Source organism: Pholcus phalangioides, unplaced genomic scaffold, assembly GCF_987345545.1.
Source record: "Pholcus phalangioides strain wild (caught in Gottingen) unplaced genomic scaffold, Ppha-v1.0 ptg000009l_1, whole genome shotgun sequence".
In the NCBI taxonomy this organism is placed as follows: Eukaryota; Metazoa; Arthropoda; class Arachnida; order Araneae; family Pholcidae; genus Pholcus; species Pholcus phalangioides.
In genome coordinates, this window is record NW_028301602.1 from 56,018,711 (window position 1) to 56,031,546 (window position 12,836).

At 34.3% G+C, this 12,836-nt stretch overlaps 1 protein-coding gene across 8 annotated transcripts in view; it reads right to left on the reverse strand.

Moving 5' to 3' along the window:
* The window catches only part of chb (CLIP-associating protein), a 155,769-nt gene that overhangs the window by 57,992 nt on the left and 84,941 nt on the right, over positions 1–12,836 (reverse strand). For 4 of the 8 annotated variants that reach the window (XM_089236587.1, XM_089236586.1, XM_089236585.1 and 1 more), the window contains 4 exons: positions 9,214–9,251; positions 6,733–6,759; positions 3,857–3,950; positions 1,692–1,745 (listed from right to left, as the gene is read on the reverse strand). In XM_089236587.1, coding sequence (XP_089092713.1) covers positions 1,692–1,745; positions 3,857–3,950; positions 6,733–6,759; positions 9,214–9,251 — 213 coding nt within the window. The remainder of the gene's footprint in view (positions 1–1,691; positions 1,746–3,856; positions 3,951–6,732; positions 6,760–9,213; positions 9,252–12,836) is intronic. The other 4 variants (XM_089236588.1, XM_089236582.1, XM_089236583.1 and 1 more) reach the window with 3 other exon arrangements.

Genomic DNA, 12,836 nt, shown 5'->3' on the forward strand with positions numbered 1-12,836 from the left:
GAGACAGGGTAAGATACAATAACTTCCTAATTGGGTTTTGGGGCACACAGGGACTGTGTTTTTTTTATTTTAATAAATAAGCAACCCTGTGCAGGATGAATGACATACCTGATTATTATGCATTATTTCGAAACTTTTTCCAATTGGATGTATGCCTTTAAGATCAACGGTTTGCCAGTAAAATTCCATACCCACTATGCACCCTGTATATATACAGTCGATCCCGCTTATAACGTTTTTCAAAAATCACAACTAAAAACGTTATAAGCAGGAAATGTCTATGGGAATTATAAGACATGGTTTTTCACCGACCATAGCTATTTTATGTAGTGTTTTAAATTTATTAACAAACATTACGGTACATATAGAGATTTAATAGGAAGAAATTATGTATTTGTTATTCCAATAAATATTTATGTGCATTATATGGGATGTAGTTTGTAGGAAAAAAACAAGAAATACACATTATATATATAGAAAAAAAGAAATTTTACATTTTGATTGTTTAACGTGCTGGGAAACAAATTGAATTTTTCGCTGTTGCAACTCTAGAAAGCACAGGGTTATCATCTACAAATTTGAGAATTTTTATTTTTTCCTCTACACTTAGAGCTTTTCTTTTAAACTTGCTCTGAGACACTTTGACTCGAACTGTGCTCGGCAAAATCTAACATTGTTACTGCTTCATTTTTCGAAATTTCAAGTCATAAAAGTATCATATTGGCTGTTCTGTGAAGAATCAAATTCCAAAGAGTACAGTTGGGAAATATGATTTTTCTTATCTGCAAAAGCCACCTTTAAATGATACTTGATGCTGGCATCTAAAAATTTGTCAAGTTGTTCAGTTTTGTACCCATGTCACTCTTTTGCAACTTGATTTTGTATCAATAGATTCAGAAGTGGATGAGAAGACCCACCGTTTCATTTCTTTGTTATACGCAGACATTGTCTAACACCACTAAGAGAATAATTTTTTTGTATGACATTTTTTGGAATCAATCTAGAGTCCAAATTTGAATAAGACTACAAAGGAAAAAAAAACTAACCCCTTCTGAGAACGTTTTCTAGTTATCTGAGAGATACCCTATTCAGCGACATGACTTCAATCACTCAGTCGTATGCAGACAGTGGTAAGGGCAGTTTATACTCTGCATACTATTGTTGGACAAAGTGAGAGAAAAAGGAAAAATATTCAAAAATTATTTTGCCTAAAACCCTTGAAAAAATGAAAAAAAATGTACTTTTCATTCAATTTTTTATGACGAAAACCTAATCGGCTTCTAAAGAGCCATAAAAAAAAGCCCCACTTCTAGTTTTCTCATAATAGTTAAACACTGGCACACAGACAAACACCATTTTCATTTCTTTACCTGTGAAAAAGTATGTTTTTTTTTCAAAAAGAAAGCCTGAGGTGAATTTTTCAAATGTAGAAAGTGGGAATACCAAAAAATTCAAATGTTGTATCCGGGAAAAATTAATATCATTAATATAGGAAGAAAGTAAAATTTGCAAAAATTAGTCCTACTAAGCAGGAATGTTATAAGCGGGATCGACTGTATATTAATACACAATTACACAATGCTATTAACTTACAACCAAGATTATAAGTAGATTTGAGCACAGAAAATGGGTAGGAGAAAAGCAAAGCATAACTCTAAAGAGCAGGTCAAAGCAAAAATGCAGGCATCTACCTGAGGAAGAACTAGGTTTCGAGGTGCTCTTCAAACTGGGCTTCCGCTTTGGAGCTTTATCAATTAGATAATGTAAAAAAATACAATTATCTAATAGGTGACTAGTATATATATTTGTATATGTCATGGTTAATGTCTGAAATCTGGCCAGTTTGTGAAACAGTTCACCACTTTGCGAGTCCATTTTGACCAAAGCCAAAATTATATCAAAAGTTAAGAATGCCGGCTTTAGCCAGATTTCTGACATCAATCGTAACATATATATTGTGATAAAAAGAAACATGGGCATTCAGTTTCAATACAAAGTATTAAGCGATCACTGTTATGGTATTAGCAAAAAAGCATAACATCTATAGATGAAAATTATAGATAAGCATGTTAAAGAAAAGCTTAATATATTTTAAAGCATAACAAGTATTATTGAAAAATCCTGTTAGTTTGAATTGTTTTTGTTGCAGGGAAGGGAGCATTAGGGACGCCCACACAATTCTGATTGAAGGAAAAATTCTTCACAATGCAGTGTAAACTATGATGCTGAAAAATTATTAATCAACATTTCCAAACAAACGAAATAAAAAAAAATATGTATAATGAAATGCAAAAATATGACTATTTTTGATAAATTTAGATTTTTTTTCATCATCAACATATGATTATCAAACCCAAATAAATAATAGGCACAATACTCTGATTAGCTTAGCCAAGGACACACAGGACCAATTCTATCATTGGCAGGAGTCTACGTTCCTTGATTCCTGCAGATCCTTCTACATCAGCACTAACTTACATTCCATTAAAACCTGCATCTCTGAATACTAACTCCACTCTTGCTTGGAACAAATGGAAGAATCTGCTGTCTCCGAGTTCACCTTAATGCACCTTAATTACCTGTCATTAAAGACCATGACATTCAGTTCCAAATCATTGACATTCTTCCTTCCGAATCGTACAACTATCCCCATTTGAATAGCGAAGCAATGGAGATTATAAACACAAAGAAAATTTTCATATTAAAGAAGAAGGAATAAATACACTTTAAGGCAGACATTGCACCCAGTTTTACAGGAGACCAAGATAATGGCAAAACTAACACCTTTAGATCCAGATCTCCCACATGTAAATTACAAGCATCTGAACCTCACCTAAACAGTCAGCAGCTGCCATGCCATACCAGTACTAAAAAGTCCTATGCCACACCAACCACATAAACTTCTCTGCATCTCCAAAAAACGCAAGTTCATGGTAATTTTCAAGTATGTTATATTGCCTGCTTTCAATTACACTCAGGATGTCCGCTGCAGTAATGGATGAAACATATGCTATCAAAACCACTCGATCACGGCCAGGGTCATAGTTCTAGACATTTTTCAAAAAAAAAATTGCCCCTCTTTGGTTGGCACCCTAAATAATCGGTCCCTTTCAATTGGAGCCTTCTGCAGCTGCATAGTTAGCAGGATTTGGCATAACAACTCAAAAAGCTGTAATCATTCATTACTCAAATCTTGTTTGTGCAGATTTGTGTTCAATTTCATCTAGTAACATTAAAATCTATTTATCTTCTAATAAAATAATGAAGACAAGGTAAGAAATAGTATTATCTGAAAATATAATTTTGAAGAGTAATTTCAGTCTCCAAAATTTTGAGGGGTATTTTTTTTTTAATCAGTGAGAAATAACTACATTGAAAAAAGTTAACTAAAATTTGAAGGAGAATTTTCACTCCTCCACAAAATTCAAAAGAGTAAAATCGAGTTTTGATGGTTGAATCACATATTTAGATGCATATTGAAGACCACTAGTAGGAATTGATGATTGAATTTGGTAGGATTTGTTATGATTATGATAATTCAACAATTTGAGTTAAAAAAAAACTGGAGATGATTTAATGTTGCTAAATGAAGAAACATACTCAGTTACAAAGACATCAATTATAGATTTAATTATAGTTTATAATTAAAACATGTAAGAAAATTAAAAAAAAAAAGTTTAATACATTTATTGAAATAATTTGCATTCCAGCACGTAACTGGAACATATATAACTCAATTTGAAAAAGCATAAGACATAATTTTTCCAGAATGTGGAAATCTGCATCTTCAAATTATATTTGAGAAAAAACCTATGTAATCTATTATAAGTATTCATACTACTATGAAATGATTTACTTGATGCAGATGGTGCAGATTTTGCAGGGCCGAAGACACCTCTTCTAGCTGGTGGTGCACTACTAGCCCTTTTTGATGTTGATTTGGTCAATGACTAGAGAGAAATAAAATAACACACAAAAAATGTCTCATACACTACATAATGATCAATAGGAAATATAACAAATTAAAGAAAAACACACACAACCAAAAGCATGACATATATAAAAAAGTAAATCATGTACATAGGGAGTTATTCGCGAAAATGGCATATGCTTTATAAAAGTAATGCTCCGCACATAAAAACAAAACTAGAAAAACTTTGTCTTTAATGTGTTAAAACCTGACTAGCAAAGAAAAAAAAGTGAGAAACATTTTTTACAACCAGGAAGTGTTTTACCTATATGCAGAAAACTGAAATTCAATAAGATGAACCCGCTCAATACGAATTAAATACTTATTCGTCTAGATGACATTAACCCGTCCAATATTTCTAACCTAATATTATGTCAGAAGTTTTATGGAAGAAATACAAAAACACCATTCTTTAGCTTGCCAAATATGTGCTCCGATTTGAGATAAGAATGTAATCTTGAGAACTTTTTTAGTAGATAAAAACATGATTTTTCCTGCAAAAATTCTCTTTTTTCTATGTTTTTCTTTGCTTGAGGGGTCGTTTATTAGAATAATTTTGTAGAGAGAGGATTTAAAACGGATTAATGTGTTATCAAATTAAAAATGATATCAAGTACAATACACAAAAAGAACTCAAAAATAGTGTGGGGGGCTAAAAATTATTTTATAGGTGCTATCGAGATGGTGGCAAATATTGAGTGGGCTCGGACTGGATACAAATTTATGCTTACAATAACCCAACATTATATGGTTCACTAGCAGTTCATTAGGCATTATATAGTTGTCCATTATATTATGTTATTATATTAGTTCTTTTTCGACAATACTTGATAATCCATTTCTCTCATTTTGCATTTTATTATCTGATAAATGTTTTATTCTACATTGTTGATTTATGCATGACGCTAGAATTTAAATGTTCAGTTTAAATGGAAGGCGTTGAACTCAGGGGCATCCGAAGATTAAAGCCGTGGTGTTCAGCTTGAACTTCATGTAAAAAAATTCTTGTTTTTAAATAAATTCTGGTGTTCAGATGCATGCCAAAAAATAATGGGGTGCTTGAGCACCCCACTCTAACAAAACATTTCACCTACAAAGTATATAAACAGTCTCATAATGAATCAAAAAATACTTTTTCCTCGATTGAAAATCACTATCTATACTGTATAATATTCAATCATAGAGATGTCCCTCAATCTCTTATGTACAGTATCACATCATCTTTGTTATTGAATCACTAAAACCTCTGTTTGTGCAAGCGCTCAAATAATAATCTAACTAGAATAATTTCTTTTCACCTCTTTTCCAAAAAACTCCAGGTTTTTATATTTGGTGGATTCTTGCATTGGGGTGGAAAAAATACATTTCACTTAAATAAGAATGGAGTGGGGATTTAAATTTCTTAACCTCTTTAATTAAGAAGTGCTCTTCTTTTATTTCAATAAAATGTATTTTTTCCTTCCTAATTGCATCTGAAATGGAAGATCATTCTCTTCAATTGTTCACCAGAAATGCTACTCAATAATGGATCACACTGCTTTTGTCCTTCGTGTTGATTCCAAATGATGCACAATACCTTTGTAAGACATCCCTTCCCTCATCTTGCTCTGCTACCAAGTCAGATTCACAGGCACAGTTATTTTGCAAATTGGGGGAACTGAATGGTTGAATGTTAGAAAAAAAAACTCTGCCACTAAAGTAATCTTAACTAAAATGAGATCTTGTGCAGTAGGCTTTGTGGTAGAGTTTGAAAACTGAGGAACTGTAATCGATTTGATAAGTTTAGGCATGCCCACTTTACTTTGAATAGAGAGAAAATTTTTAGTATGGAACCTTGAATTTAACAGTAAAAAGGATGAATAGACTTTCATTTCAACCCTGTGTACCAGGGATATTTCAATCTTTTCGAGTCATGAACATCGTCCATGTTCTTCATCAGAAGAGCACCGATAAGACAACTCTCACATATGTTCAGACTCAAATCAGCGTAATCTCAATTCTTGAATGCAATTGATATAGAGTATTTAATTGGGAGGGGGGGGGGGGATCAATATCTCCCAAGCATGAAATCAGGCATAAGCATAGAACACTCTTGGGTCTTGAGGTGAGCATAATGAAGCTCACTAGCAACAGGTTGAAGATGCCTGCTATATAATTTACATAACATTCACTTAGTTATTTAACTCTTTTATGGATTCAAAAGTTTATATAAATGCAGTAATGAATGTTTTTGAAGGTATTTAAATAGCATATACTCAGTATGTATTTATTTTCTTTTATTATTATAAGTTTTACTGATAGACCAGAACTTGCACCTAAAGTAAAAGGTTAACTCAAAAAATGTAAGATAATCAATGTATGAATCAGGATCTCAACCCAGTATTGAACCAGAAATGCATGCATATACTAAACACATAGGGCCCAGAGTGTGTGATATATATATAAACAACAAATATGCATTTAGTACCAGATGCATGCTACACTAGTCATAAGCTATTTAACTGACAACATACATTCAACCAATACACACATACATGAATTATAAATTTTATTAAGATAATGCCACAAACAGGGAGAGAAAACTAAAATAAGAGGGAATATACTAAAATACATGACCAGATTGAGCAAGACCATATAAAAAAAAAGGAGGGCACAAATGCAGGCACTATTCTACTACACAAAAATGCTACGGCAAACACCTAAATGTAGCGGTAATGCAATATTAGACATTGAATGCTGCAACGGTTTTTTTTTACACTCACCCCTTCAGCTTCACTGCTTTCTGAATGCTTTCAAAGAAAGCAAAATGGGAACGAGACATTAAGAACAGGGAATATACATTAAACAAATAAAATTCAAGTAAACACAAAAATTTATAGAAAATTCACACCCTTTGTTAATTATCAAGGTTATAGATAATAATTAACATAATGATTAATAAAAAAATTACAATAATTAGATACAAAAACAAATCCAATAAAAAGATAAACTTGATTTCTTCTGTGAAGCTTAATACTAGCTCAAACATTGTAATGTGTATATATTGCTCAATATTTGCATAATTTCATCATTTATACGGTAGACTTTTGACTATCAACTATTTGGCCTAGTTAAAAATAATAATTCTACATAATAAAATGAGGAAACTTTACTTTGTGTAATAATTTATCACTGAAAAGTAAAATAAGTAATTTTGCAAGAATGAAGCCTATGCTTTGTTTACTTTAAAAGTGTGTGCATTCATATATTATACAGTGCATTATTATTTTATTATTTTATATCAGGGTTGGAAAGTTTTTGCCACAGGTGGTAAAAACCGTCCAGGTAAAAATTGATCCCCCCCCCCCCCGATATAGTTGGGAATCTATTGTATTTTATTTTTTGTTCAATTTTGTTACTATAACTTCTAAATACACAAATAATGATCCCACTCAAAAAATTAGGAAAAGTAGGATGGGGGGGGGGGAAATACCCCCTTAGACAACATAATAACAGCATAATTTTAAAAAAAATCCCTAAACTTTTTTTTTGAAAAATTAAATTCTTTTTCATAGCACATTATTTCAGTATTCTCGAAGATAGACTCGAGCCAAAGCAAAATTACAGAAATTATTTGATGATAAAAACAATTTAGGGTATTTAGCAAACACAGATAATTTTTTTCTGTCTCCCCTCACAATATATATTACATTCTTTCTTTGGAGTCTTCTACAGTTCAGTCTGTCAACTCTCTTCAACAATACATACAACAAATTACAAAGACATGCAAGTTTTTTTCAAGAACGACGCTCATTCGAGACCACTTCCAAAAGCACAGTGTGAATTTGTAAATTACAAGGTCTGATATAAATAAGTCAAGGTGGACCTGATAGTTTTACTGCATTGTCCATCTCCTTTTTAAAAGGATTTGTTTAAATTTTAGTGCTCAATGCTGGTGAAATCGTTTTTGACAAATGAAGTACTTTCATTTCCAGCTCTTTGCTAAGCATTGTAAATATTGTTTATGCCTTTGCATACCCTCAAAATACAGAAGACAATTGAATGTTACTGGGTATCATCAGAGTCACAAAACCTAGAATAGCCCTATGTACCCAACTGCTTTGTTATGCAAACTTGTGTCACCTATACACAAAATATGCACCATAATTTTGAATGATGAATGTTAGTTACTGCCCAAGACCATGAAGTAGTAAATGCAAAATCATTTTTTTTTCAACCAGGCAGAAGTTTTTAATCACTACTTGTTGAACCCTCAAACTAAGCAAATGAAAAACTAATAAACATAATAAACCACCAAATGGTCCACATACTCGCCCTCCCTAAATAACTTTAAAAACTATACAATTTCTGCTTTGGCACAATCATTAATTGTGACAAATGTAGGACATTTTACCAAAAAGTAGGAAAAGTAGAATGAGTGGGAGTCCTGTAATAATAATAATAATGTAGATTATTCTTTTGAATTTCACAACTTAAATGCCGACGAAATCGTACATGATCCCCTTCCCAGTGTCACCCTTTTTTGCTCATGTGCTGTAAAGATATATAAATGCATCTGTGACAGTTAATGCAGACTCTGTAATGTATATATATGCACGTGGTAATTAAGGGGTTAAAGGTTAAAAGTTGTTCTAATTGGCCTGCAGCAAGATTAATATTATGAGAGCTTGTTATAAATGTTTCAAAAATTTTGATTGAAAATCTATAAACTGACAGAAAATCTGGAACAAACATAAAATCTAGTAATTTCAGTCCTGTTTACATGGGGTAATAAAAAACATTGCATAATACTACTTCTTCACCAAACACCAACTCTGGCCATATCGCTATATTGCAATTTACTGCCATTAATGAGATGAGTTGGAAATGAAGGTGCTGTGTATTGGTGGTTGCTTTAAGTTCGATTAGGGATAATATCTTATTCATATCCTCCCTCCAGTTTGAAACCAGGACCCTGACAGCAACCTTGACGATGGTAGACGAGCATCCTACCACCACGTTACTCGGGTGCGCATAATACTACTGGCATAAAAACTTGTTTGTATAGCACTACAATGTCTGGCAGTATTTTGCATTCACCCTACAAAGGATTATAGAAAAGGAGGTATGAACGGCTATACATACCAAAAAGAAAAAGTACAATTTTGTTACTCTCCCCCCCCCCCCTCCCCATGAAGAGAAAAAGTTCATAGGTTCAATATTGAGACTCACTTATATAATTTAAACATATATAAGAGTGATACCTGAGATCTAGAATCTGTATCATCTTCAGTTCTGTGACCTAAAAAAAAAAAATGACATGAAAAAATCTATGTTGTTTAGGTAATATTTTGAACAATTAAATATTAATCCCTCTACTGAAATATTCAACATGCAATTAATAGGGAAAATGTAACTTTTCCAGCCTACATTATACACTGGTGTAAGAAATTAAGAGAATTTGCAGACTTGGCCAATTATCTGTAGAACTATTGTACCGATTTTAATGAAATTTGATATGTACATACATTGATACAATACAAAACAAATAACCATTCAATAATTGTAATACACACGCATGATCGTGCGTAACACTCGTTGGAGTCGGAAGGTATGAAACAGCGGTTGTAGAATAAACAAAAAAATGGGTTAATAGACGGGTTAATAGTGGGTATGGTCCCCTCTTACAGATATATAGGTCTCGCAGCGTGATTTCATACTTGAAATAAGGCAGTTTATCATTTCCTGTGGCAATTGGTCCCACTCGTTCAGCAACGCTGTTTTCATTCCCTGGATGGTTCCCGGAGGGGGGTTGCGAGTTGCAATTGCCCTCCCTAGAGCGTCCCAGACGTGCTCTATAGAGTTGAGGTCTGGACATCTGGCTGGCCAATCCATCCGGCGAATATCCTCACTCTCTAGAAAATGGTCGAGCAGAAGAGCTCTATGTGGCCTCACGTTATCGTCCATTAAAATGAACTCAGGGCCAACTGCACCCCTGAAAAGGCGAACATAGGGCTCCAAGACCTAATCCCTATACCTCACACCAGTCACAGTACCTCTTTCAAAGACATGGAAAGGTGTGCGGCCATCCAACATGATGCCTGCCCAGACCATTAAACCTCCTCCGCCATAATGGTAGATTTCGCAGACATTGGAGGGTAGGTAGTGGGTCCCTGGTTCTCTCCATATGAACGTACTGTGAGAATCGGTGCTTAGGCTGAACCGGGACTCATCAGTGAAGAGAACGGTTGCCCATTGATCCATACTCCAATCTCTATGCTCTCTGCACCATGATAAACGGACTCTCCTGTCCGTAGAAGTGAGCGGGACGCATTGCAAACAACCCTCTCTCATTAAGTCTTTTCGAAACAGTCACCCTTGATACACGGGTTCCTGTGGCTGCATACAAGTCACGAGAGAGCTGAAAAGCTGTAGCACTCCTGTTACGCCTCGCTATAATCGACAAATGACGATCTTCTCTGGCCGTCGTGGCTCTTGGATGACCTTGCCCAGGCTTTCTCTTGATGGATCCAGTATCCTGGAACTGTTTCCATAAGTTAGACACGACGCTGGGCGTTAAATTGAACTCTCTACAAATCTGGACTTGAGATTGGCCTACTTCTAGCCTCCCCACAATTCGTCACTTCATTCCATCATCTAAACGTTGGTGGTTACTCATTTTTACTGTTACAATTTGAAATTAACCGACTGCTGCAAAATAACACCAAGAAATTCGCCGAGGTGTGCTAGCGAACGAAATGCGTCTTAACTTACGCGCGCTTATAAAGCCTGTTTCTCTACTGGCTCCACCTACACACACGTGTACGCTTATGTATTTGACGTACAAAATTTGCATTTTTGTCTAGAAGTATGTTCGCTCGCTGATAATTCGAATTATAAATGTGCTAGTTGATTATTTTTGCCTACCGGAAATGTATGATGTACATGTTTTCGCTCTCCGGTGTCGTGAAAAAAATATGATGTGAAATGTTGTAAAGTGGTGAAGTGTGTACGTAGCAGGGCGACCGCATGACAGCTGACAGCTTCCCGAGGGCTTGTCCACGGGCCAGCACCCTGGCTTCTAATAGAGACCCACCACGAATTCGCTGTGAACGATCACCGGAGTAAAGACAGAGGGCTTCTTACAAATATGCAATTCATTCTCGCTCAGCTGCCATCTCATCCTACATTCACTCCAAATTCGTCTATCGACTGGTCACCGTCTTCATTATGGACAAACCTCCATGTTACCCCCTTCGAGCTTCAACCGTAGTCTGCATAAATAGACAGAACGATAATATGTAAGTTTTTTTATTTAAATCATTGTAAAGCGATGTGTTTTTTTTTGTCTCGGAAAATCGAACCTCCATTTGGTAGATGTTTACATTTATCTGTATAACCCTTTTATTGTTAAAAGGTAGCTACCTACTCCTATTATTTTTTTTAATTGTTAAAATTAAATATTTTCTTTTTCCTTAAAATTTGACTCTGATTTACTTGTTCACGAAAGTGTTGTGTTGTTTTCTTTCATCTTATGGATTGCTTAACCCCTTGTCTTGATCCTGTAATATTTATTCGAACCTGGGTGAATGGATTCCAATTTTGAATCAAAGTAAAATATAATTAAAGAAGAAAAGGATCAAGACATCTTACTAACCATTCAATCTAACACTCATCATGTGCTTAGAAAAATGTTTGATTTTTTTGCAAATTTAACAAAAACAAAGGTGAAAATCATGGTCTCCCTTCACAAGGTGGGGCTGATAAAGCTCCAGCCAGGGACTTTTTTTATCTTGTTCATTCATTTAAACTCTTAGAATATAAACTCTTTATGTTCCTTAGCTTAGAGATAAAACAAAGCTCTTTTTTTTTTTTTTCATAACGGAAAACAACACAACACATGAACTACACACAAACTGTATACAAGAGTATGATCTCCCAAGGGACCTTATGTCCGTCCAGGGCAGATCCATGAAAATAATACCAAAAATGTTTTCTTGTGGCCAACACATCGTTTATGTGTTACACATACACATATACACACACACATATAAATTGCCCCATGGATTTTATTGTATGTGTTTATTTGTCTGTCTTAAAACTTTATATACTATTTATGATATTGGTATTTTCCACATATGTTTTAATCAGAGTATCTAAAAACAAAGCTCTAGTTAGAATGAATGTATAAAATATCTCTATAGCAGTCAAAACGACCATTATAGAGATATTACACTAATAGTGTTTCAAAATTCTTGAAATGGAAATTTTTCTTATGCATACTTCAAAATTATAAAAACAGATGTTCTGTTATGGTGTTTGCTTTTGTCCAGTACCCATTTCATAATATTCAGATGTACACTTTTGAAGAATCTTGACATGCAACATTATTTGATTGCGGTTTTGTGGATCTTGATGCTTTTAAATGCAATGCATTTGCTGGAAAAATATCGCACGACGATCAGCATCTTCATTTTTCATGATTTTAGCCATGACCTTACCAGGGTGGGGTGGCAGGGCTCTCGTCACTGAAGCCTGGAACAATTCTTATCATTTTTGTCTCTTCACACTATAAATTCACTATGGGTGGGAGGGGTCCAGAGCCAACCAAAGGTCCCAGCCAAGAGGACCTTGCTGGATGATGTGGTAAGCCATGATTTCACTACGCAACATGCTTTTCACTGAGAAACAAATAATACATTTACCCTTGCTCCCGAGCTACTAACCTCTATTTTTATTATTATTTTTGGATTACAGTGAAACCTGTCTAAGGCAGACACTGTATGAGATGGAAACCTGTCTTAAATGGAATCAAAATATAGTCCATTCAATGATTAGTGCTTTGATTTGCACCTTTATAAAATGGAAATCTGTCTAAAACTGAATA